We start from the raw sequence: 27,619 nt of genomic DNA on the forward strand, positions 1-27,619 counted from the left end.
ATGTCTAAAGTTGGATAAGAGGAGTTACACCTTAGTTCCTACCTTGCAGTACTTTGATAGGCTTTAGTTTCTCAACTCACCACAGAGAGAGTCATGGTAGTTATTCTGTCCTTACCAAACAGTGATTTTTGTCCTTGCCAAATGGAGTGTTTTAGAGATAAACACAGTAACTTGGCTCCTAGTTTCTGTGACATTCTTTGGAAAAAATACATAGTAGGCAAAAACTAAATTATGACAGTGATTCAAATAATTTGAATATCCAATAGACAATAGCTTTTTAATATTAAATATTTAGTATTGGCAACACCTAGAAGTATTGCAAGGGCATCATGCAATTATGGAAATTCCAGTCCTGTGTTAATTTTTTTTTCACTGTGAAGGTAGCTGCACACTAGACAGGCACCCAAAGGGGCTGTGAAATATCCATTCTTGGAGATACAGATAACTCAAATAGTCCTGAGCAGTCTGATGCAAGTTTGCCCTGCTTTCAGTGGGATGTTACACTGGACAACTTTGCAACTTATTATTCTATGTTCTGACAGAACATACTGTTTTCAAGGGAGCATTCTGAACCCATATTTTTTGTTGATTTCTTTACTTACAGAGAACGATACTTTAGTGTAGGTGAACTGCGTAAATTTATCTCTAGGAAGGAAAGAGACAATAACTTCACCATTATAAAATATATTGTGATGCTGCTGTATATAGGTGTCTTGGTTTGGAAAGACTGCTAAGGAAGGCAGGAGCCTTCACTGAAATGGAAAAATGTAGACCCCTTCTCTCCGAATTGTTATAAATTTGAAATTAAGGGGTGCTCTCATGCAAAAATATGGAAGCAGGAATAACAGTTCTTTATTAGGGAAGAAATAAAAAGATAAAACAAACAATGCAGTAAACCAAAACAACACTGACAGAGTAAGAATACACCCTGCCACTGTGCTGGACAGGGTGTTGGTAGCAGTCCAATTGGAATTGTGGCTACAGTCCTCCTGGAGTGTCAGGAGGTGTTCTGTCAGGTGTGGTTCTGTTGGAGCAGTGATCCTGTAGAAAAGGGTGCAGTCTTCCTCTGAAGAGGCAGTGGAAGAGGCAGCTGTTCCTCTGGGAAAATCCAATGCAGAAAAAGCTGTGCTGGTGGGCCAGAATCTCAAGACTACATGCAGGTAGGAATGCTTGGCTCCTCCCTCTGGGTGGAACATCTCACACAGGATGTTATAGTTCTTGTCAGTCAGGCAGTGACATCCAATGGTCCATTATCAGCAGATGTCTCCCAGAAGGGGAAGGGATAAGGAAAAACTGCCTACTTAACACCAGACAGCTGCTATACAGATGACAAAATAGAATACATCTTGCTTTTCAATCTGGGACAACAGTTTTTTTATTTCTCCACTTGTTTAGTTTTTCACAGGTATTTAATCATCTGAATGACCATATTAAAAAAAAGTTTCTTGAGTAGAAAGAGTACTGCCCTTATAACCTTTGCTTAACCCGTAAGTGTGTGTGTCTAGTGTTCTTGTTGTGTCTTGAAGCTCATTTCTGTGGGTAGTTATTTTCCATTTGGATGTAGTATTTCACTTCTCTAGCCCTCTTACTTCCATACAATTAGTATGTTAAATTTTTAAACCTTCCATGAGGTTTCACCAATTCATGTTCTTACTCAGGAGGCTGCAGAGATTCCAATAGAATGACATGCAGACTTTTCGCTGCCACCTGTGGCTTATAAAAAATAATGTGGGTATTGGTACCTTGATCAGAATTTATCAAACAAGCTATTGAACTGATAAAACTAAGGCAGTGGGCTGATGCTGATGTTCTTTTCCTAAGAGAAATTCAGCCATTAGGAAGAAGATGTCTTACTAGGAAAGATATTCCCTTAACGAAACACCACACAAAAATTTGAAGGTCTGAACTCTAGATCTTTTGACTGCCTTTCACAGCACATATCTTCTCATATCTCCTTACCTTTCTTTTCAGCTGAAAAAGTATTCCTTTATTTGCTGTATATGTATCAATCTTCCTGTACAGAAATTTCTTGCGTGGTTACAGTGTTTTAGAATAAATTACTGCTGTTATAGAACCACTACTAGAAAAACCAGATAGTCTGTTATTTCTTTGAGATGTAACTGCCACAGTGGGGCCAAAAACCATAATATTTGCAGCTGTGTTATGCAGTAAATAAACTGAGGTAAGTGCTCTTCAGTAATTTTTTTTTTATAAGATACATACACTACAAAAGTCCAGTGTTGAGAATATATAATGATTCAACAGTTCAGCATTCAGAAAGTTTGCAAAGGGCACAAGGAATCATGCCTAAGTATTTTTATCAAGTGTTTTGCAGTTACTAAGTCTTTGGCTACCTAAACATTTATTCTATTACTCTGCCTTTCCATAATCCCAGGAGTTCTGGCTGACTGGTGCACATATAAATACATATTTGAGCACACATCTTTCTTTTATCCTAATTGTTATTATCATACATTTTATTTATTGCACACCATAAAGAAAAAATAACAGTTATTGAGATTTGTGAGTCCCACCTGACACAGGTGAGGGCAGAAGGATACCAGCACTAACCAAAGTGATGGGTACCTGTGTAGTCATGCAAAAAAAAGCAAGAAGTGAGTCTTACAGGAAAATCAAGCATGCATACTACTTGTGTTTCATGTAAGAAATTAATATTGTTAATTATTGTATTTCCAGTGTGTGTTTTGTGATAACAATTCCTTAGAATAGTACCTAAAAGTAATAGCTTATGCTACAAACTACATCACATATAAATAAATAAATATATTTATTATATATAATAAACCCTTAGTTCAGTGGAGAGATTTTTTGCTTTTTGGCTTTGTTTAAATGACATGCTTTTTAGAGTTTTGAAGGGGAAAGCAAGGATTATTTAATGGTTGTGCTACAATCTCAGTGTTTTATTTAAAGACTGGTAGATATGCATTATTACTTACACATATCACTTATGCAAGAGGGATAAGATGTAAGAGTGTAGAAGAGCACACAGGTTTGGAGAAACAGAATCAAGAGACTCACCCATTCTTACGTGGACACTATGAAGAAGCAAAGGAATGGGACAAGAACAGCCATGGAAGCAGGGTAACAACTTTCACCACAAAATTGTTGTTCCTATTCCATTTTCTTTAATAATAGTACTTCCAGTGAGACAGTCTCCATCCAAGTTCTGCAGGTCCTGAGTGTAAATGAAAAATTAAATTCTTCAGGCCATTAGCCATATTTGTCAAATAACTTTTTTGCTTCCTGTACAATTCTTTCCTGTTCCCCTTTCTAGGTTTTCCTGCTCGTGTACTTTAGCTGTGATACATAGCTTGTGCATTTATCCTTAATTGCCAGGTTAGAAACCTGATGTAAACACTGCTGTCTTTTTGAGAGAGGGATTGTCTCAGCTTTGTTAGTCTGGTATCCACTCAAAGATGTCTAGTTCCTCTCCAGTGAAATATAACTAGCACTGAGGCACATTTTTTTTTCTTTTCTTTTTTTTCATTCATCACAGTTTCTGTACGAATTAGGTGATGTCTAAGAGTAGGTCTCTAGGGTTTCATGAAGAAAGCAGAGATCACTACAGAAACAATAAGGGGCACAAAAGGCGAGACACATAAAACCACATGATGTATGTAACCTTACTGAACTGACAATTTTCTGCCCTCTTATTTATTCTCACTCAAGTTTGATCCTCAGCATTATTTAACTAATTTGATTTTATTTCATATCAAAAGTATTTTATTCTTACAGTAAAACAAACAAGCAAACTGAATTACTGATGAGGAAAGAAAGAATGTATAATTGCAACTAAAATAATTAAAAATCTTTCCGCTGACTACATTGGAAGTAAAGTTAAGGGTTCATATACATTTTTTGAAGTATCTATGACAGAAGATATCCGTACCAGTGACTGTAAGGATGAAAATGTTTAGAAGTTTCTGTTTCCGTATAGGCTGTGACCATGGTAGAAATGTTAAGCCCAAGTCATACATTATTCTAGCAAAGCCTTTATTAGTAGCTGACTCTTCAACTGCTTTCAAGAGACTGAGCAAATAATCTGAAATTCAAGAAAGGCTTAATGAATTGTTCACAATACAACAGAATTACTGGTAAAGAGCTTTTTCTAGGTGAAAAGAGATCTGTGTTGTTCATTCTGGCAAATCTGCAAGAGCTTGTCTTTGTGCTGATGAAAAGAACATTACGGTTTCTGCTTCTGTTCTCAAGCTGAGAAAAAGAACCTTTACTATTATTTCATCTAGTGCTGTTACTGTTTCCATTGAAAAACCTTTCACATCCATGAAGGATGAATCTCTACAGCATGTCACCAAAGGTCAGGTCAGGGTTCCACCATAATGCTTAAAGATAATGGAAAAATCCACTAATACCCTGTTTCATGAGTAATGCTTTGTGATATCAGTGGCACATTAGATGGTTTACCTGAAACCTTTTTAGTGAAAAAGTAATGTGTGAGATATTGGTAACATTATGTTGTGTTACGGACTTCTTGTGATGGGAAAAAATAATGAAGCTTATATGACTGAACAATGAAAACTGTACCATATGAATCATCTTAAAATAACAGCATAAGCTGCAGTTAAGGACAAGAAAAATTCAGAAGTTAAACCTACAGGGTGATACAAAGTATAAAACATGTAATCTGTGAAGCAGGCTTAGTCTGCTATTCCACAAAAAATTGAGTAACCTTTCAGCATAACAGCTTGTAGCCAACAGAAAGGTTTTGGTCTCTTTCTCTCTGTCTCCCCTCCCTTATAACACCTTCACTTCTTCTTCATTTCCACTGCTTTTGGGAAAAGAGTAATATGATCCTCCTTCTCTGGAACTTGCTCCTGGACATGTAGGGTTTTTGACTGACCTTACTTAAACCACTTCATCAGAAAATATCACATTTTATTTTTCCTTTTGTTGGGGTAATCTGTCATTTCTGGCAGATTAATCTGTCAATCTGGCTGAAGTTGATCACAGAAGGATTTGACAAAGCACAAGTTAGCAGTGGATGCCAGTAAGCAGCAAAGGACACAGGAGATTCTTATAGAGGCTAAATTTGCTATGGTCATGTCATGCACTCTTTAGGATTCATTTAGGTAACTGTGGGCTTCCTAGTGGCTTTGATGAGCATTAAAACATAAACAAGTATCTTCTGTAGCATAGGCAACATCTAGTTTGAGATGGGTAGCTAAGAATAACTTTTTTTCTTTCTTTTTTTCAAGGAAATAATTTATCAGAATGCAGCTATTTAGATAACTTACCCAAAAATTATATCTTATGGTCCAGGAAATTCCAGATTTAAAAAAAACAAAGTTACCTGCCTGATAGCAGGGATATATATTTGTGACATGGAAGAGCAGTGTACCATGGTCTGCAGTTCTGGCCTCTAGTGTCCCAGAAAAATGGCCTGAATGACCTGTATTAGCTGGTCTTGTTCTTCATGTACTTTGTCAAAGCTTACAGGAACTACTAAGATTTGTACTGATGTCAAAACTTTTCCAATTGCAAAAATTGCTAAATGAAAAAACATGCCATATGCAACGTTTTTTATGGTTTAAATGGCAGTTGTCTGGGATGCACTTCAGTGTGAATTTTCTTCTGTATTTGGTGCCAGAATTGTACTTGCTACTACAAAAAGGAATGCTGTCAGGTAGTCCAAAGGCGATTTGCAGGTTTACCAAAATATTCTTCCAGTGTTAACTCTCTTGAATGCTCCATTATCATGATCCAATCCTTTATCCCATTCTCTTCCTCACAAAAGCCCTGGAATATCTGTCATGAAGCCCCCCCCCCCCTCCAATTTCAACACTATATTTAATTTTCATATAGAGGGCATGAATTAGGTGTCAACACAGAAATTCAGAATATAATGCATTTGGGCTGTGGGTGATGGCAGCTTTATATTGCTATTTAATCAAAAAGTACAACATTTCACGTTTGTCTTTGGTTTTCCCTCAATATTGCTATAGTACTCGGAGGCATGGATTGCAGTGTTCGTTAGTGTCAGAATTTTGAAGTTGTTTCCAGCATGTGCATTGTAGTTTCCTCACTTTGTTTTGTTTTGTCTTCTGGCTGTTATTTTGTGTTTCATGGGAGCCACTGGAGTTTAATTGAACCCTTTTAGATTGGTAAGAATAACATGGCAGCACTCTGATTTCTAGCTTGGCATGGTGTGCTCTGCTTTTGAACAGTTCTTACTCAGAGTTTGCATCTAAGCAGTCTTTTTCTCCATTTGTATTGTGCAAAGTCAAGTTCAAAGCATCGATTAGATAATTTGAGTATCTGTATTAATCAATAAATAACAGGCATACATGTTTTGTTTAAATATTTTAAAGGAAAAGAACCTTGTGGCCCACCCAAGATCTTAGATACTAAAGTGGAGGAGAGTTCTGAAGTACCTATTTTAGAAGACACATCGTTATCACCTACAGATATTCAACAGCATCTATGGCAGGTTTCCACAGATATTGATAACACTGAAAGGTATGTGTAGTACTTCATTCCTAAACAAATAAATTTCTTTCTAGGATTTATTTAGTCTTTTTTAATTTGACAGTGTTGCTACTATGAAAATTATAAGTAAATTAAATAACCTGTTAACTTCTCTGGTACATTTAACAGAGTTTCTGATTTTGTGAAATACACCTGAAATATGCCAGACTCCAATTATGCATATCAAAATCAAAACCACAGAATTTCAGTTAGTTCAGCACAGAGTTTTAAATTTGGAAGTTTTAGAAGAGGAGGGGAATGTCGTAGCGGTATTATCTTACTCTTTCAACTATGCAATTGAAAGACAAAAGACCCTTTACTTGAGAGTAATCCTGAATAAAAAAATGTTGATTGCAAAATGCAATCAACATTTTTTTGCAAAAGATCCTATTTTGAGGCTTTGTATACTAAGTTGCAGCTGAGATTTGAATTGTTATCATGCTGATTTGCATAAAGCCAAGTTCTGTTCTACTGGGCCATAATGTGGAGACTAACAATTTTTTATAATCATGCTGCTGCATTTCTGAGAACCATTTTATGTGTAGATTAATGAAGCAAGACAGTATTGGATTTAAATCCTGAAAGCATTAAGACATTACAAGCCTGTAGATCTGCCATCTATGTGCAAAACAGAAACTATCTGGAAATTTCTGGCCTCTTTCAAAACATATCAAAATGTGATTTGCTTTTGGAGATGATGTGTTGTTATCATATTTTCCATCATCTGCCTTTCAGAAAATTTAAATGCCAGAGTCCTCTGAAGGTGGGTAAGAATGATAGCCCTGTTCCTAAAATTTTCATTTAATGCACAGTGTTAAGTATCAAGGGTTAATTGCATATGTTATAATTTTCTTCTGAACAGTGAAACACATTCATGGCACAAGCTACAAAATGCTGATAAGGGGTATGAAGATAACATTAGTATTAGCTAATATTAGTTTTAAGACATGTTGTGTATTTTGCCACTAGGATCACATTGTGCCCTCAAGAGGCTTTTATGAGAAATACTCAAGTTCCAGAATAGGTCATAAATTTGAACCAGGAAAAGTTAGTATGACTTTCATAAAAGTGCTCCCCTATTAGTTTTATTGCTCTTTCTATTGGTATGTATCTTCTGATACATGTATGTAAACGAAATGCTTGCTCAATAGATTTTTGTATTTATTGCTCCATTGTTTTTGCATATAATGCTATACTGTGAGTCACACCCCATACAGTCTTCAACCTGTTGTTCCATTGTATGTTTTTTAACTGTTGTATCCACAGAGATATGAGAGAAATGAAAAACCTTTTAAGTAAACTCAGGGAGACTATGCCTTTACCACTGAAAAATCAAGGTACGTTTTGAATTTTCTTTATTTAATAAAAGATAAGATAATTGAGGGGTTTTCCTTCCTTTATATACAAAAAAATCTAGGGTCCTTTAATGGAAACTACAAAAATAAAAATCTAGGCAAAATCTCTTCCCTGCTGACTCAGTGGAGCCAGAATCTAGTATGTGATCTTTGGCCTCTTGAGTTTCACATGAGGTATTCTGGAATTCGTAGATACAGTATCTATAGATAAAACAATAGACTTTTCCTGGTGATATAAAGGCAGAAGCAGAACTACTTCCCAGTATCTGGAGCCCTTCTTTCTCAAAGGCAATGAAGGTGTAAATTGCACAGACTATGACAGGGATCCTTCTGAGTGATGCGATTTGCTTCACCTCTACAAGGCTTGTAGCTTGTAGCTTGTAGCTTCTGTGACCTGACATTGACTCTGGGCTACATGCCCAGAAAAGCTACATGCCTTGAGTCTGCCACCAGGCTGCTTTTCCCATAGACAGCTATCAGGCCCCCCATAGAAACGCACAGGTGGGCAGGATCTTCATTCTATGCATGTATTTGGCAATGGGCCTTCATTTTGTTGCATGTTAAATACTCCACATCTACAGGCACTCTCTTTGTTTGTGAGAACAGCATTAAAAAGGTAATAATTTTTCTTTTTGATTTCTTCTTGATAATGGGTGTTCCAGAAATGTGGTGCAGTCTTTGCACAGTGGCAATTGATGAAATGTACTGAATGTGTCCTAGATCTTATCCCAAGTAACTAAGCAGCCTAGCATTCATCATAATACACTAAGAGATGAATATAGAATGACTGTATTCATTATACAAGTAAGATTTCATGGCAGGATAGCTTGATTGAAAACTATGTTGAAACACGAAGGGGAATCACATGTGATACAGACATACCATTGTAAAGACTGGAAAAGAGATGAAAGATCTAGGCTTAGTCTAGAACAAAAGAGTGTGCTGAAAATAAGGAAGGGAAAGACAAATTGGAGGGATATAATGCATAAAGAAACTTGAATTCAGAACAGAGATAAAGGTGTACAGAATTCTTCTTTGTTGCCTGGTATCTACACTGCCCTTCAACAATGACCAGAAAATCACTGTACCCCTGTACAGCAGGACTGGAAGCAGCCCAGGGTTTTAAAACTTGGGAGCTATGACCCAGGATCAGGTAATCATAATTATTATGGAGATCCTGTTAATTAGCATTGTAAGGTTCTCAAATGCAAAATTCAGATTATTATTTTTTTCTCTGCTCTATGGGATCTACCACATCACAGAAAGGGTTGTCAAGCATTGGAATGAATGCCCAGAGAGGTGGTGGAAGTGTTCAGGAAAAGACTGGACTTGGCACTTAGTGCCGTTTTCTGGTCAAAGTGGTGCCGATCAGTTATAGGTTGGATTCAATCCTAGACTCATAAATGATTCTGTGATCATGTAGGTGCTGCTAGGACACATAAAGGATTAAATCTCTTTTCTGTGCCTATGTGTACACACTTGTGTTAAAATGTGGGGTTTTTCATCACAGATGATAGCAGCCTCCTGAACTTGACTCCATATCCACTGGTAAGAAGACGGAAGAGAAGATTCTTTGGATTGTGTTGTCTTGTCTCAAGTTAGAAGTTTAAGCACAGAAGCACCAAGGAAAACATGACTTTGATTAAACCACTATTATTTGACCACTAAAAAGATGAAAATGGCTAATCTTGATTATAAGGCATATTTTCTACACTAGACTATTCATTTTTGTTTTCTGCTCCATCCTCCTTTTCAAATAAGGGTTTTAATACTTTCAAATTATGGTGGTCAAAAATGGCTGTGGAATAGATCTAGAATATTTAAAACTTTTTAAAGTATGTTTTGCATGCTTACTTTCAATCACTAAAAGAAGACACATGAATTATGATTCATATATAATTTTAACCGGTTTTTTTAATTGTTTGAGCTGCAGCTAAAAGTTTGTGTGTAGTACAGTACTCTTACTAGTATCATATTAAAATCATACTCTTAACAGTCTTTAAGCATAGGAGAAGAACATTTGATCATTCTCTCAGTCTTTAAGAATAGGAAACTATTTAAGAGCAAAACTATTAAAGTTCTAAGACATTCAAACAATATTGTAACAGAAGTTGTACAAAATCTCCAGTTGCTTTTTGTGCTCTCATTATATTTAGTCTTCCACTGTATCTCAACTTCAAAGCTTTATAGAAAAATATCTTAATTTATAATTAAAAACCATATGTGAAAATAGGTAGGACTTGTAAATAGAGAGAAATAAAAATATCTATAAACTGGACAATGATTAGAAGCAACAAATTTCCTTTTAAGCCAATAATATATCCACAAGCTTTTGGAAAAAATAAATAATTTATTAAAATAAGGTGTATTAAAATCAACAATGTAAAACACAATGCAAACCCATTTTGTTGCCAGTATAATTCAAAGCATGGTGTCTGCATATCAAGTATTGATCTTATAAGGCATGCCAAAATTATCTCAGACTGTATGATACTAAACGTTTTACATTGTTAATAAAGTTTTTTTATTTAAATTAAATGTTGTCTTGTTTCTAGTTGTATTCCATATGTATTTTTTCTAATTTTGTTGCCAGAGTACTACACAAATTTGTGACAATATTTCCATTTCAACAAGTATATTTACAAAGACAGATTTAAAAAATATGCATGACTAAATTCTTTAAATAGCACAAAAAAAGGTAACTTCAACATATTTGAAGATTTCAGGTCATGAACTATTCTTAGGCATATATATCCTGAAGCATCTGAAATGGGGAGATCTCTAAAAAACTGTGTGCTTGTGAGAGCAAACAACATTTTTAAGAAGAATGGAATCAAAGTCCATAGCACAGTGTTTTTTCTGAGTTAATTATTTAAAGCTTTCTGCACATTTCTCATTAACCTTGTGCTCACAAATCAGAGCTGTTGTCCGTAATGTTCACCACTGACATGTTTTCATTAGAGGTCTCAAAGCAGTAGATTCACTCTATGATTCCATCCCCACAGATACACTAGATTTTGGAACTGTTAAAACTTTGTAAAAACAACTCCTGGTGCCTAATAGCTATTAAAAATACTGTCTGCAAAATTGATCAGTAGTTACAATTAACCAATTAATTTTTTGTTCAGCATAAGTGAAAAAGAAAGACATTAATGCCAAAAAAAGAGTATGAATTCAAGACTGAATGTACAGTGATGCCATGAGAAAGAAAGGGGGAAAGAAAATTTCACACAAGATTTCTTTGAAAGTCCTGTTTTTTTGGTACACACAGAGAATCAGATGGGCAGATAAAGCACTGACCTTGTCTAATTCATTCCTGCCCACATATCATCATATGCCAAGTTACATGACAGCTCGTATCTCTGTGTTTTAACCACAGCTATTACAATGGAATATATATTAGTAAGGTAAATGTATAAACATCTTAATATTACAAAGCTTTTGACATGAGTCATATCACAAGGAGTTCCCTAACTTCAGCACATTCTGTGATAGACTTGAACTTGTTGTCTTCAAAGCCCTTTGAGATTGCTATATATTGAAGTGTACACAAACTGCATCCTTTTACCTTTTGTTATTCTGGAAACTTCAGAAGTTTCTTCTTTCTCAGCTAAAGCCTGGTAAAATCACAGTCTTTGTTCATTTTGAAGTCTTTCTGTAATTCTAAGCAACGTAGCATCTTACCTGAAGCCTTTTGTATTATCCTGCGATCCTAATTGGAGACATGCTGTAATTCCCAAGCTTTATGGCCACTTAAGGAATATTGGTGCTCAAGGGTGAATGGAAGTTCTCTTAACAGATAGTGACATGAACCTGGTAAATACCTGAGCTGCAGAGGTGTCAAGGGATAAAAATTGGTCTACCTAGGAATGCAGTGGATTATCTTTTACTACTTGAAAAGGAAACAAGAAAACTTTTTAAGCCCCAGAACATGGTGTTGGTAAAAGGAAGATAAAAGTTAATGATATTACTACATTTTAGTTTAATGGAATACAGCAATGTAGGATCAAAGTTTAAAAATTCCTTCAATGAAATCATATACAAATTATTTAGAGATTATTATAACTATTATTTACTTTCTAAGTACTTTGAAATACTTCACAATAAACTCCCAAATGCATGCAAACAAGCAATTCAGGGAGAATACTGAGGAAAGCAGCTCTTGCTTTCTAAGTCCTTCTTGGAGTTTGAACATTTTAGCTTAAAATGTTACGAGTTATTCTTTTGCATCACCCATTCTTTTGCTCACCATCATTCTTTTGCAGGGTAGGAAGCAAGTAAAAGTTCCTCTTCCCACAAATATGTCATGTTTCACCAACCCTTTTTTTTTACTAAAACTTTGTGCAGTTCCAGCTTTTCAAAACCAGATTCTTTATATTCCACTGGTATCTCCCATTTTTCACAGATATTTAATATGAAAAAAATACTTAAGGTGTCATAAAAGACTAATCCAAGAAATCAAATATCTGTGTACACTGTAAAGTCTCAATTTTTCAGAGCAGAATCAAAATAGGAGCTTACAGCAGTGGATAGCACACATGCAGCAGGTTGCATGTTAACTTACCCAAAATGAGAACTTACCATGCAAAATCTGCATGTTAATTTACATAATAGGTTCAATACAACTCAGAAAATCTGGGTCAGAGAATGGTAAAAATACAGTAACTAACCTTTATCCCAACTGAGGAATAAATATATAGTGGTGCATTAAATGCCTATTGGACTTATGTCCATGTTAATGGTGAAATTCCTTATTACCTCTGTAAGAGATATCCTACCTCTTGTCCAGCTTCATGGCCAAGAGGTAAGAGAAGCTGAAGTAACATCTATTTCTGCTTATACTTAGTCATAAGTTACTCCAGTCAAGTAAGTGTAAGTCCAGACTTATAGCATTATTTTGGGAAGTTTGTGGTCCTGTTTAAGTTCTAGAACCTTGAAGGCACTGACTGACATTCAGGAAAATTTACCCTTTACCAGCACAACCTTTTTTGCTTCAAAAAGAACTGAGCTAGGCTAAATACAGGTGGGCAGGACATATTTTCTAGGGATCATGGTGTGGCAAAAGTTTTAACAGTGACTTTTTAATTGTTCTACAGCTGAATAATTCATCTCAAATCCAAATTTTTTTCCCTGAGATTCTCTTCTCTTGTAGCAGTTTTGCAAAAATAGCCCCAGCCATGTTTGAAGAGGTACACCTTTATTCTTTAATTGATGGTTGTACCCTCTAATGTGGTGTTTTCAATTTAGGCTATTCCCAGCATATGCATAATCTGCTATCCAGATCTAGCCTCATGTTGCCAGTTTTAGATATTTTCCAGCCTGAACTCACTTGGCTTTGAACTACCAGTCTCCATCTCATTAGCACTTTGAGCCTTTACCTTACTTTGTGTCATCTGTAAAATTTCTTGGAGTGGTTATTTCTCTCACTTCCATTTTTTCAAAATGTGGTATGTACCAATAGTAATGGGAATTCTGGTGTCCAAGAGAGCACTTGTTTCTATTCGTCCAGTCTGTTGCCGTCTAATGTAAGCATATCTTCATTTGAGCCATTATATGTACTCAGGTCTCTCTAACACAAGTTATTTCTAGCTCATCTGGGACTGCAGTTCTTTGATGAAAACAAAGTTTCTGCCCATTTTCAGCCTAAATATACTCCTGGATAATTAATAACATATACAATGTGTTTCTTACAGGTCCGCTTTATTCTTTGTTAAAATTCTCTGATGGTCAAAATTCTGCCAGGATATTTTATAAACTATTATACTAAATTAAAGCCTCAGGAAAATATACAGTACAGACAAATAAGAATTATCTGTCCTTCACAGTACACTTTCTCAGTGGGACAAATATTTAGCTTACACAGAAAACTAAACCACATCTTGAATACATCTTGCTGAAGTTTAAATGAACTCTACTAAACAGCCTTTTTCAGAGTTTCCTCCTTTATTGCTATTATTTAAACTCTAACATTGCTTTTCTAGATAAACCTGTTCTGGTCTTCTTTCTCAAATAATTTTTCCTTTTGGTTTTTTTTTTTTTCCCTAATCTCTTTGATTTCTTTATTCTTTTACCTTCATTGTTTTCTGCTACCACCACCTCATTTAGTGTTCTTCTTTATCACCTAAATTCATCTTCATAGATTGTTATAGTAGAATTTCTTGTAAACAGTGTAAATATGCTGGCATTTTTACTACAGAAGCATTTTAGATATATTTTTCTCTATTCACCCTTATTACTATTTATTATGATTTGCATCTCAGAATTTCTGTTAATGCCTTTCTCAGGTACTCCTGCTGTGGGGCAAAGGTGTTGTAAGAGGCACCAAGTGTGTGTTTGCCCAAGAGAGTCTGTGATGTGTGGTAATTTGCTCAAGGTAAGATAGGTTGGCTGCCCAAGACATGAGAATGTCAGTAAAACCTTTTCACAGCTTCACCGCTGGCTCTACTGTGGAGACTTCAGAGCACAACTGAATCATCAGTTGAGTGAACAAGTATGGGATGTGTGACATTCTGTTTTGCATACACAGAGATTGTGTCCTTTTTTGACTGGGGAGAGATGATGTGAGGAATTGCAAAAGATGATCTTCTAAAAATAGATCCCAGGAGTTCCTAGAACTGATCATTACATGCAACAGATAACAAGCACCATGTCCAGTTCATTACTCGTGATACTTTTTAGAGGGGCCAGCAGCTATGACATTCTCTTCTGTTGTCAACTACAAAAGCACTGAGTAAATACAGAATTCAATATGCATTATCTCAGCAGCTTTCATATCCTTTAAGAACAAGCCTGTAAATATTACTTAGTCCATTCCAAGTTCACAGCTAGACGCTGCAATTTTTTCTGTCCATAATTGCGTTCTTGCAATTCTGAGCTATGATTCTTCACTATGACTTATTTTTTTAAAGGAAAAAGAATCCACAACCTTCCAGTTATAAAGCTGCATAATAATACTGCATTGCAAAGAATTTACTTTTTCTTTTGTTCTACCTCTTGAGAACCTATGGCTAAGACTTTTGTTTGTCCATCATTTATGCTTCCTTGCAGAGTGCACAAGAACCAACACATACCATTGAAGAGAATACAACAGAGGAAGTATTTGACTAAACTGCAAGAAATATTCAGGAAAGAGTCCTGTAAACAACACAAATTGACATTACCAAATGACAAAATCTTTAAAGTACTATTCATGCAAATTTCAACGGTAGTAGAGCTTGTAGTGGTAATACCATTGCCTTTTTGCCCAACCTGGAAATTAAACTTGAGATAATTTTAGTAAGGAGGTAATATAAAAGGGGATCTTCAATTGAAGGCCTTCAGGACCAGTTATGGAAAGATGTCCACAAAAGCCCACCTCACCCACCAGGGGTGCGTACATTTTTATAGGTTTTAGAAAATTAGCATAATTGATAAAAAGCACCAATCAGGAGGACAAGTGGTCAAACCCAGGTCAAGCCTGGTCTTCCTCCCAGGTCAAGCCCCTTTGGAACCTCTCCTTCAGCGCTAGCTATACTTTGTCCATGAGAATGTATCTTCAAGAGTTGTTCTCAATCTTGGTTTCCAGATAAAACTAAGACAGTACCTTGTACCTCCTGGGGTTTGGAGCTCTGGAATCCATTTTGTCTTTCTGTTTATGTAAAAGCCATGGAGAAGTACTGGGAAAACTAGCTACCAATACAATAGGTGACACAGTTACAAATACATGTGAGAAAAATACAGAGAACATATAAAAGGGAAAAAAAAGGCAAAACCCAAACAGCATCAACACAGGAAACTAATATTAAATTGTAATCAGTGATGTACACACCACTTTCCTCACATTGCAAAAGATGCTAGTAGCATCAAAAGACTTCAGAAGTTTATGAAGACAGCAAGTATATTGCTAAAATGCCTCTAAAGACCGTGAAAACTAAGTATGGTAGAGTAATTTTGGCAGAATCTAAAGATAAAAATATTCTTGAATTCTTGTTCAACCATCCTCATCTGATATGTATTCAAATTAGGGTAATACCTGTTATACAAAATAATTTATGTTGAAAAAAACTTTCAATTATTCTAGGTACACTGAAGAAATTATGTACTCTAAACTGTGAAAAGAGACTGAAGGGTTTTCCTTGGAGTCTCACAAATTGCAGAGAATCCTGAAGCTGTAACTTTTGCACCGTGAATGTGTATTTCCTTTGGCTATTTGTGAAACAAGAGCTTCATTCAGTTTCAATTCAGCTGTTCCAGGCCTTGGTGCATTTTACAGCTCAGTTTGTTCCCAGCTTAGCAGCTCAATTGGCAATGTGCACATTTAGTTTCCACTACCTGGGAAAGATCACTGAAGGATACACCAAGTATCAGCTTTTGTTTCCTGGTGCCTATTGACAGAGACTGATTAGCATTTCAGAATTTACTGTAAGGCAGGTTGCTGACTTTTCACTAGTCTATGCATTCAGCATGCCCACCCCACATACTACTCATGCTTTATTCTTGTCTATCTTTCTGGAGATAGGCATTTCATTCAGTATCTGAGATAAGCTGACAGGGAATGGCACTCTTTTGTACTGGCATCACCTTTGTATTGCAAGAGCTTTGGAAGCTGTAGAGCAGCAGGGATACAATCACTACTTGGGGTCTGTACAACAGCAGAAGTTATGCCAGGGTTAGCCTTCAAAAGTCTGATTCATGCAAAGTAAAGCTAATAACAATTGACATACATGAAGAAATAGCTGAAGTTTAATACTAGAAGTCTTGTTTTGATATCCAAACCTTTACATCTATGTCAAAGATGAAATGGCCATAACTGTAAAAGAACAAAATCAAAGGAAAAAGGACTTTAAAAATTGATAGCTTTTGTTTGCTTCTGTTTATTTTCAGTTTGCTTATAATTATCCTGCCAAAAGAATGTGTAATTATATTTCACAGTCTATGACTAGATCAATTTTAGAAGATAATTTTGAAGGATCAATCTTTTTTAGCTTCTCATTTCTCATTCCCCCTCTCAGGACCTGAACACTGATTCATATTTGCACTTACTGATTAATATATGTAAGCAGAAATGTTGTGTAAAGCATACATTTATTTAAAAGGTAATAGAAAATCTCACTTGAATTTCCAAATCTGATGTAAACAAAATCACACTGCAACAAACCACTCTGACATTAAGCATATTTAAGTCCATATCTTCCTACACAAAGGCTTGCAAACTGGAATTTACATCCTTTACATCCTACTGTAAAGGATTTCAAACACAATCACAATTGAACTAAAAATAAGAGTGAAGAAGTTGCATGGTTTAGTATTAATAAACCTGAAATAGAAAAACAGATTTTTTTCATAAAATGGTCCATCTAATAATTTGATGCACTGAAGTATGCCAATAGATTTCTAAAAAAATATATATCTCACTTTAAAACAGCATTGCAAAGCATAAATAAACTTGCTATGAAAGGAAAATCATCTTCTCTGCAGAAGCAAAAGCAAAAATAGACTACCACGTCAGTCACTGCTTGAACTGTCTGAACTGTTAGAAGATGAACTTTTTTCCTTTCGTCTCTTCTTTTTCTCCTTTTTATGATGCTTTCCTTTCTTAGATTTATGCTTTTTCCCCTTTTCCTTTTCTTTTTTGTGTGATTTTTGTTTTTTTGACTTTGGCTCATCCTCTTCTGCTGAACTTGATGAGGAAGATCTAGTAAAAAAATGCAGATCAATATGTAATTAAAGAAGGAAAATGACACAATAATAATTCAAGGTGTCAGTGTTTTTGTAATGTCACAAATTGAATTTGGTGTAGAATTTGTACAGTAACATCCACTGTTAAGCTTGTATCTTGACCTGCATGTGTAAGTTAAATGACTTTCCTAATGTGACTTTAATGCCAGAAAAGCAGTTATGTATTATATTTCTAATACAGATTAAAAAATAATGGAATAAGCAAGTTGTGTGGGTTTTCAGTCTTTGAGAAAAGACCCAGAGTACAGACCATCAAAACATAAAGTATGACAACAAAATAAAGCTTCTGGTTTTAAAATACCATATGAGCAGTAACAATGCTAATTAATGCCTTCAGATATATATCCCTGATGCAAAAATCTAAGAGAAACTGTTACGAAAATTTTTTATGTTCTTGCAGCTCATACTATTGTGAGGAAATAAAATGCAAGACTCTCAAAAGTCACATCTGCATTGTGACACATACTCTAAGAAGAGGTCAGGAACTGAATTAAGCTAAAGAATTCCTGGAACATGTAAACTCAAAGGAATGTTTGAGTATGTATAATCTTCATGAATATGCATTTGACCAGTGCAATGAAAAAGTATGTAAGAAAAGTTAACCACATGCATCTGGCTATGGCTATGCACCCAGCACTGTTACTTTTTCTTTATCCCTTATTAAACTTTTAAAAAGTTTCAAGAGTGAGCCTCGTTACTCACAAAACTGACAACCAGATTGACTCTTTTCTATTCTATTTCTTCATACGTGTAAGGGCTGTCTTCAAAAGTGGAAGTTTGAACTACACAGTGTAAATAAGGAGAAGGAAAAATGCAAATACAACAGGTTTTAAATCCTGTGTCTTTGTTTTGGAGGGACATCTTCTTGTGGTCTCCATATACATTTTGCTGTGTATACCTTCCAGTGCAGTTTCTGGCATATTCTCTTATCAATTGTCTTAATGATGAAACATTAGTCTCATCTACAGTGTCACTTAAAAAAACCCCGAAAAAACCGCCAAAAAGGTAAGTCAATCCACAGGCCAGAACTCAGATTCATAATACATTGGGGTATTACGACATCTTAGGCTTCTACGTTAACAGGTACACTAAAACTCAACACCTGTTCAGTATTACAGAAGTTTCCCTTTTGATAACTACGAGTTACTCAGAGCCTGAGGTGTGCTTATGCTTATATGTGTGTGCCCATATATGCATGTGTGCACACAAAGAACCCTACAGTCTCTGAATTTCAGAGAGCCTTCTCCACCCTGGCTTGTTCTTTTCCCATCACAGCTTGCTTAGAGTTGGACAGTAAGGGGCAGTTCTGCTTTTTCTGATCTGCAGATCTGCAGCTTGCTAGAGCTTTCAAAATTCCTATGATCCTAAGTCCACAGCAGAAAGCCTGTGACTCCAGCATTAATCTAAGAACATTTACCTCACCATTATTTTACCAATACTTTATCATTACTCAGTTCTCACTGGAAAAAAGAAAACTTTTCAAATTCAAACTTGCAAAAAAAGTTGCATCAATAGAAGCAATATTTCTGACAAAACACAAGTCTCAAAAATATTTCTAAATCTGTGTTTTGAAAAGAAAAGAGGTGTGTGAAGGTTACCTTTTCCTTGGTCTTTTTAATTTTGTTTTCTCTTTGCTTTTTCTTTTTTGTTTCTTTTTTTCTTCCTCTTCATTTAAATCTATAAGTAGAAAGTTAAAGTTTACAAAACACTTGTCTGAATTAAGATCAGCATTAAAAAAGCAGGTTCACTAGCAATGTCAATTCTTGTTAAAAAGCTTTCTTTTCCTTCCCTCAAATTCTGGTTAGTATAGTAATTTCAGAAATATTGCAGTAACAGCAAGACTTTCATATATAACTTATATTATATTGATCTAAGCACTAAGAATGAAGGAAGGCCTGTAAATGTAGCAAAAAGACCTTTTCCTATAAATTTACACCAGATTCAGGTTTTCATATCTGTTCTTTATCACAGAAAGGGTGATAAAGTTCTGGAATGGTCTGCCTGGGAAGGTGGTGGAGTCACCATCCCTGGATGTGCTTAAGGAAAGACTGAATGTGGCACTCAGTGCCATGGCTTAGTTGAGGTGTTAGGGATGGGTTGGACTCAATGATCTTGAAGGTCTCTTCCAACCCAGTGATTCTGTGATTCTTCTGTATGTTAACAGTTTTAACATTTAACATACATGTCCAAGTCTGAAAACTAGAACAAATAAAGAAAATAATATTCTCTTAGGCTTCCCTGAGTTACTCCCACACATCCCTATTTCATGCTTCACAAACAGCAATGTCATAAGTGAGACACAGCTCTTTTTCCTGCAGATATCCATCTTCAATAAGCTTAGGAAAAAACCCAACCTTTACATTCAAAAATACATAATAAGTGGTAAGTATTTTTTCCGAAGAGACTTATTCCAAATAAGTACCATTGCAGTACCAATTCAGCACTCTTGATAAACAGCCCATTCACTTCTTTTGAAGTGTACAACTATAGGGTTTTATCTATCCCTTTTCCTTTCTAAATAGCATCTTCCACAGGAACTAAATGTCAGCACATATGAAAGCAAAAGAACAAAACATAATGGAAAACAAAAGGGTGGAGGAGAAGAATGCTCATTAATTTACAACACACTGAGGTGAAACAAACTCCCCTTCTTACTTAGGTGCACAACATCTTTAGAGTCCAAATTCAAATGAACTCAAGTATCTGATAAACAATTAATCTATTCTCACTTTGACAAGGAGTTGATACTCAGACCTTCCAAATATAGAACAGTACTTCTCAAAATACAAATGACTGAATTCCAGTCTACTAGCTGCTTCAGTCAAAATCCTACTTAGGAACCGGAGAGAAATTCAAGTGTCATATTTCTCAGTAGTTAGAAGATGTTTATACTATATGTCATAATCAGAAGATTAACTCAGCACACACATGCCATTTTATTCTAAGCAGCTTCTTAGTAAAAGAGCAATCAATCTCTTGTATTTAAGAGCTCCTTTTGAGATATTCCAAACATTCCTATACAAGAAATTAATTATAATACTAAAAGAGTGTGGATGTATCAAACCTCTGAAGTCTAAATACAAAGTAAAAGACCTATTTTTAAATCACAGGCTAAAAGAACTAAAAGGAGTTATCAGAAAGGATACAATGAGAGTCTCTGCACGTCAGAAGACTATTATCCAAAACCCACAAAAAACACCTTACTCTTTTTTTCACGCATGGCTTGTAATCTCTGTAGTTCCTCTTCCTCACTGTCTTCACTGCTAGTGCTGCTAACATCCAAAACAATATCTCTTTGAGGATCTACTCGGAGGAAGTTTCGACATTCAAATGTCAGATGACCAGCTGAACAAAATAAATATACAAAAAGAAAAATTACAATTTACCAAAAGAACATCAAAAAACAAAAGAAAATTGATTTTTGTATTATTCAGTTTTGAGAAGTGAAAGGAAAAAAGGTAGGCTTTGATCTGTGGAAGGGGCAGGAGAAAGCTTACTTTGAAAAACTCTCCAAGAATTTCATAGAATAGCATTGCACAAACTATTTAAGAGTGCTTTATGGCCTCACTCCTATTCTGCCAATTTGAAGATTTTTTCCAACTTTAGTTTCTATTTTTTAATGGTCTTAGGTACTTTCTTAAGAAATTACCTAAAAGCATAGCATGAAATACTTAAAAAACTACAGTAAGTGTTGCATTACTTAACTCCCTATAGTGAAATGTTAGAATCCTATTTACTTGTGAGACAATCTTTAACAGCCAGCACTTAATACTGACTGAACTACTGCCTGACCAGTATTTTTTGGTTTTTAAGTTACATTTTGATAATCATGACCAGCTAGAAACCTTGTGCTGAATACACTCATTGAAATTTTTGAAAAGTAATGTTCAAATAAAAGGAAGATATTATTTGGGAGACACAGTAATTCAAGTAGTAATTGAAACAAGCTCATATTCTTAGAAAGGATGATAACAAACTACCTACACCTTGAAGACGGATATTTTTAGGAACATATAAACATGATATGACTACAAGTTTCCTTCTCTTTCAGAAAGTTCCTGATACTTGCTGCATGTAGAAAGAAAGCACTAAATCTATATTTATATACACTGTTCTTTGAAGGAACAAATACACAAAGCAAGGAATTGACAAAATTTGTTGCAAAAGCCTGAAATGAAAGAATGAAGAAATTTTTTTCCTGTCACCCAATGTAACACTCATATAAAAAACCCAAACAGCTTAACTCACTGAGCTAAAAGTTCAAGACAATTCAGTACAAAACAGTGTCCATTCCTCCAATGTTCTAAAAATAAAAGTCAGTGATTAAAAATTTAAAATCTTCACTAAGACCTGTCTCCATTACTCAGGAAAGTAGCCACAGACATTTACAAACAGTGTATAATCCAAAGCATGAGCTAAATGGCAATTGCAGAACTTGTAAGCAATAAAGGTAGCTGTTTCTTGAAATATACAATGCACAAAATAATATTTTCTTAGCGTAAAAGATTATACAGATTTTAAACTATTTTTTTTTTCTGGTGAATTAGACTGGACTTAACTTCAACTGAAATGCCTGCCTCTTTGCAGTCAGATTCAGAAGAAGCACAAGTGCTTATATCAGTATATATCAAAGAAGGTGCTTTCAATTAAGTTTGAAAAAAGTTTCTCAAGTAATTGCATTGAAATGTAGTATGTACAAATATAATAGCATAATTTTTTTTGTTGAGAAACTCAAACTGGTACTCAAATTGGTAAGTGTCATAAATCAGAAAACGAACATGAAATAAACAGAAGAAAGATAACATAGTAATTTAAACTGACAAATGTCTGGGCAACAAAGGAGAATACTTCTTTCCTTTTTTCCCCTCTCTCCACAAAAGGCAGTTCCAACCAACACCATAAACAGAAGAAAACACTGTAACTTCATATTGCTTATTATAGACTTACGGTAGCCACACTTCTTGCATCCAGCTCTGATATTATCCTTATTTCCACCTGAAAGAGAAAATTTCACCAATTAGGTATTGCTGAAGAGAACCTTGAAGTTTCTTTCAAATGTTTCTTGATAACATCAATACATAGACAGAAGTGATTACCCCTCAAGAGTATTAAGTACACCAAGATTTCTTTAAAAAAACTGCATTTCTAAGGCTACTTTTCTGTGCAATAATCTGTCAGAACACTTCTGACTTATTTAAACTGCTAGATATCACTTAGTCTTATATAATTTACTGCCAAATCCTAATTTGATTTATTGTGACCTTTCCACTTATTTAGTTACAGTATGAACACAGTAAGAGATACCTAACATTCCAGGGATCTGTAGCACACAATATAAATTCTAGCACTGCAAGGATGTTGACAGATATTCACTGGAAACTCTGAAGTGATTTGTATTTTAATTACGAGAACAGACCTTACAAAGCAATTAAAAAGACCAAACCAAATCAAAAAATAAATCCTTGAAAACAATGAAGGAAATTAAAAAGTCAACAAATTGTTAAATTATTCTGAATCCAGACAACATGACACGAAACACAAAAAATGCAAGAAAGCAGAGTCAGTAACAGAAAAATTTGGATTCTAAGCAGGAAGAAGATCTGAATAATGCAAATTTTAGGTATTGAAAGTGTGTGATTCTCCCATGTGAGACAACAGTTAAGTTAAACAGACACAGTAGGACCCAATTCAGGAGAAGCACCAGGGATTTGCCCCACCCCCCAACAGATCAATCTTAATTTTAATCATTTAAGCCATTGATATGAAAGTGACAACTGAATTACCAAAATCAAAGGATACCATTCTGTCTTCCAACTGAATACAGCAGAAAACCCCCAGCAACTTAAGCAGTCATATACTATCAGAAACTGAGTACATTAGTCACATTAATTTAAACTATGACTTACTGAAACAAGCACTGTTTTTAGAAAATTCTACTCAAAATAACAGAAACCTTCAAACCCCAAGTTGAAAAGTATGCCTTGGAAACCTGGGACGACTCAGGTGTATGCCTTAAAGAGTGTTGGAAAGCCAAGCAACAAAGATCCGTAATTCCACTATAACAGATGATTTTCTGCAGATCCCAAACCCTTGGTATTACATATATCCTTCAAGGTCAGCAGTGTTCAGGTACCTGTTTTGTGCCTACCTTTAGAAGGACACTCATGAGAGATACAAGGAGATAGGGAACACAGAAGAAAGAGTCACAAAATAAAAGGCAAAAGCATACCTGTAACCTGCAATGTCACATCAGAAAAGCACTCAAACCTGCATTTGCTTGTTCACTACTCCTTGGGACTAGAAAACAAAATCACTCAAGCCACCTACTTTGTCTCAGTTTTCTGAAATCTTTCTGAGTCAACCTCAGCCCCACTGCCTAGCTGACCTACATAAATAAGGATTTGGTATTCCAGCCAAGGGAGGTCAGTAAAGTCATGTGCACACTACAGAAATCTCCCGTGTGAGGTAGGCTTTCTTTTCAAAAGAGACACCCAGCAGATGACAAGAATGCAAATATTGTCGTCAAATATTCCTACCAAATTCCTAGGACTGAAATTTTGTTACTGTTTTAGGCTTTAAATAATAATGTTAGAAGTAGGAGTTTAGACTAGATGAAATTTTAGCTGACTAAAAGCAAACTAATTGCAAGAAGCTTCCTTTCTTACTCCTTCCCATATCTTAACTCTCAAGACATTTAACAAATGGCACAGATCTAAGGACTTCATTCATTCACTGGAGCATAAGACTGAAAAGAAAACCTGTGCAAACCTTTGAACGCAAACATGTCTTCCTCAAAACCCCCTTCTAGAATGGGAACAAGCTTATGGCCTTCGTTTAATCAGAGAAGTAGATCAGCAAGGCTCAGGCCTGTTCGGCTGTTCTCGAACCAAACACTGCCCTTTTTTCAGGGCAAGAACACACTACGGAGCAATGCCCAACACAGACCCGAACACCTTGCACATCGCGCAGGTGTTTCTGCCTGCCCTGACTCACAAGAACCATCTACTGGGACACAAGCACTAACGTAGAACGACAGCGGAGGCGAAAAGCCAAGTCTGACAGCCACCGTCCTCCAGTTCTAACCTGAGAGAAGGAGGCGATGGGAGCGCGGCGCTGGGTCCCCCAGAGGCTCGGGGAGGGGCCCCGCAGCCCCAAGGGGCCGCACCGCAGCGCCCCTGGCTGCCCCTGCCCAGCGCGGGCACGGCCCCATCTCATCTCCACCTCCACCTCATTTCATCCATCTCATCTCCATCTCCATCTCCATCTCATCTCCATCTCCCTGCCGCTGCCCCGGCAGCGCGGGCCGGAGCAGCGCCCGCCGCCTCCCGCACGCTTCCCAGCGCCGCGCACAGCAGCGCGCCCTCCCCGCGCGGCTGTCCCGGCCCCGCCGCTCGTTCCCGTGCCAGGCTGCGGTGCCGGGGCCGGGGCCGGGGCCGGGGCCGCCCCGCCCGCCGCGCTCCCGGCCGGCCGCCCCTCACCCGGCAGAGCCATCGCGCCCTTCTCCCCGCACTGCACCGGCCTGCACGCGCAGCGACGCCTGTCCCCACCGGAAGGCTTTGCCGGGCGCACTCCCGGACCGTACCACTCCCAGGGAAGGCAGGGGACCTCAGCGGCCCTGGGGCGGGAGCAACGCTGGGAGACCACAGATGTGTGGAGAAGCCTGCGTACATTTCCCCAGACACGGTGTTTCTCAGTGAATCTCGGAAAGCCTCTGGCCGAGGACTCGTTCCTTCGCTCTTTCTTCCGGCTTGTGCCATTTCCTCCTCCCTCCCTTGGGCTGCATGGGGGCGCCCAGGATGGCGGGCGGCTCGGGGCGGTAGGAAGTGCTGCTGGCGGCGAAGGGGGTCCGGCCGCTGGGGAGGGCTCGCCGGCCGGGCCGCTGCTTTCCCCGCCATGAGCAACATCTACATCCAGGAACCGCCCACCAACGGGAAGGTGAGGCTGCCAGGGTGAAATCCTGGAGAAGTTGTATGTTGTAGGGTTATGGGGGGACAGGCGACAGGAACACGAGCTTGGGTGGTGGTGGTGTTGATCGGTTTGGTTAAAATTACTTCTTTGAGGCTGCCAAAGTCAAAGCACGTGGCGTGATGTTTGGAGACATAACACAGAGCAGTCCTCGGAGCTTTTAATTTAATTTCCTCTGCTTCCGATTATATCTTACCTTCTTAATTTTGTTATGATCTCTCACTGGATGTAATGTTCCTTGTAAGGGCGATATCTTTGGATATTTATGGCTCTTTTTTTCCCCCCATGTTGTTTCATTATAGAAATGATAAAGGGTATCTTAAGTTTCTATGAAGCATCAGTCATCTTATGTTATGTGTTATGTTATGTTATTACAATTATATTATACATCTTTATTATACATATTGATTCAGAGCTGTATCTCAAGTTCTGGAAATGCTAGTTAGAACTAACAGCAGCTACCTGACACACTTAAATATATACCACTCTTCCAGATTTCATTTTTAGGCAGCTTTACCTTTTATCAGTGACCAAGTTACAGTAAAACTGAGGTTGCATTTATCTGTATGTTTATAGGTTTTGCTGAGAACTACAGCAGGAGAGATAGATATAGAATTATGGTCAAAAGAAGCACCAAAAGCATGCAGAAATTTCATCCAGCTATGTATGGAAGGTAATGATTGAATGGGGTGGGGAGCTGTTGAAATTAATTACTATGTGATCTTTGTGCCCTTTCTGTAAAATAGAGGTCATAATTATATTTTGACTTTAGTATGCCAATAAGTTTATTTGTGTTCAGAAATTATTAGTTAACACTCTGGCAATGTTTTTCAAGGTTACCAATGAAGCTAATGGAGAAATAAAATAAAAATTTTGGATGATTTTCTCAAATTAAGCTGATGACCTAGAATTGAAACATTGTCTTTCTGAGTCTTGAGAGGCTTTCTTTCAGCAAATGTCTACAAATTATAACAGCATCAGTGTGTGCATGAAATGACAGTGATACAATATTGGACATTCTCCAAAATTGTCATTTCTGCATCACAATTTACACAACCATTTCTTTTTTTTTTCCCTGAGTGCTCCTTGTGTTTCAGTTACTGTATTTTTTATTGATAAAAGCTCTGTAAAACTTTCCAGTGAACTAGTGGGTTCTTGAATGAGAAGCTCCCTTTTGAGAAAACTGTAACAAAAATCTGTGAAAGGCTTGATGCCTTTATATGTTTTCTAACTGGTATTATTCTCCCATTTAAGCATTTTGTAAAATTGTGAAGAGCTCTTTTAGCCTTCATATGTTAAATAAAAATAGCAGTCTAGGCTTTGTGCCTCCAGCATAGATCCAGTCTGTTTTGTCCAATCTCTTTTCCTGAATGTTGAGACTTTTTGCAATGGTAAAGGAATTTCTTAGCCCATGATAAAGGTTCATGTATACTCAGTGGGTTTAATTTAAGTCTGATTTTTTTAAATTACTGTATAGCATCTTGTGGTTTGTAATACATTTAAGTATTTCTCATTAATATCCCAGCATATAACCATCCCATGACTGTGTCTAGTTATGCTGCACCATTTGCACACCCTGCCTTTTCTTGCAACATGCTACAGATTTATTTATTATTATTATATCAACCAGGGGCTTGGTTCAGGTAAAGTTTGTTTTCAAGCCTTTTGTTGATATTGTAGCCTCTATCAGATAGACAGATAGATAAAAGAAGATAGCTTAGAGAGCAAAATGTACCACATATTTCATTCTGCAAAAATTATCAGTTTCAGTACAATACAGGTGATGAAAGATGTTCTGTGCTGGTGAGTGAAAGTGCAAATCATCTGTATTTGGGTATTGCTAATGGCTAATGTTGTATGTGAGATCTCATCCAGGATACAGCACAGTATTTCTTTTTCTCCTTTAAAATTGGTGCATTTTGATAGTGTAATTCCACTAATAAAATCTTAAAAGCTGAAAAGAATGTAATTCATCAAGGTCATCTTGTCAGTGATGGGCGGGATTTTTTGCAAAAGAAACGTGACACCACAGGATGTGGTTTCCTAAGTCTGTGGAGAACAGAAGGGAACCAAATAGA

General features: G+C 36.6%; 3 protein-coding genes across 9 annotated transcripts in view; 2 read left to right on the plus strand and 1 right to left on the minus strand.

Moving 5' to 3' along the window:
• RGS7BP (regulator of G protein signaling 7 binding protein) overlaps window positions 1-10,397 on the plus strand; it is a 34,438-nt gene extending 24,041 nt beyond the window's left edge. The window contains exons 4-6 of the mRNA XM_030258410.3: window positions 6,348-6,495; window positions 7,771-7,841; window positions 9,370-10,397. Of these exons, the coding sequence (XP_030114270.1) occupies window positions 6,348-6,495; window positions 7,771-7,841; window positions 9,370-9,461 (311 nt within the window). The 3' untranslated portion in view covers window positions 9,462-10,397. The remainder of the gene's footprint in view (window positions 1-6,347; window positions 6,496-7,770; window positions 7,842-9,369) is intronic.
• SREK1IP1 (SREK1 interacting protein 1) lies at window positions 831-25,486 on the minus strand. Of its 6 annotated transcripts, XR_005978193.2 has the most exons (6): window positions 25,159-25,486; window positions 22,524-22,571; window positions 20,781-20,921; window positions 19,175-19,253; window positions 3,040-3,196; window positions 831-2,586 (listed from the first exon to the last, which is right to left on the minus strand). XR_005978193.2 is itself a non-coding variant. In XM_041711354.2 (5 exons), the coding sequence occupies exons 1-5, from the start codon at window positions 25,478-25,480 to the stop codon at window positions 3,133-3,135; spliced, it is 654 nt and encodes a 217-aa protein (XP_041567288.1). In that variant the 5' UTR covers window positions 25,481-25,486; the 3' UTR covers window positions 831-3,132. The 6 variants fall into 6 exon arrangements, 5 of the variants coding, with proteins under 5 accessions (XP_041567288.1, XP_041567287.1, XP_030114273.1 ...); XM_041711354.2 differs by having other exon boundaries at window positions 831-3,196; XM_041711353.2 differs by lacking the exons at window positions 831-2,586; window positions 3,040-3,196 and adding an exon at window positions 16,904-17,532.
• The window catches only part of CWC27 (CWC27 spliceosome associated cyclophilin), a 96,332-nt gene continuing 94,085 nt past the window's right edge, over window positions 25,373-27,619 (plus strand). The window contains exons 1-2 of one of the 2 annotated variants that reach the window (XM_041711352.2): window positions 25,373-25,511; window positions 26,118-26,214. In XM_041711352.2, coding sequence (XP_041567286.2) covers window positions 26,159-26,214 — 56 coding nt within the window. In that variant the 5' untranslated portion in view covers window positions 25,373-25,511; window positions 26,118-26,158. The remainder of the gene's footprint in view (window positions 25,512-26,117; window positions 26,215-27,619) is intronic. The other variant, XM_002189016.6, reaches the window with a different exon arrangement.

The sequence above is a fragment of the Taeniopygia guttata genome, chromosome Z, assembly GCF_048771995.1.
Source record: "Taeniopygia guttata chromosome Z, bTaeGut7.mat, whole genome shotgun sequence".
In the NCBI taxonomy this organism is placed as follows: Eukaryota; Metazoa; Chordata; class Aves; order Passeriformes; family Estrildidae; genus Taeniopygia; species Taeniopygia guttata.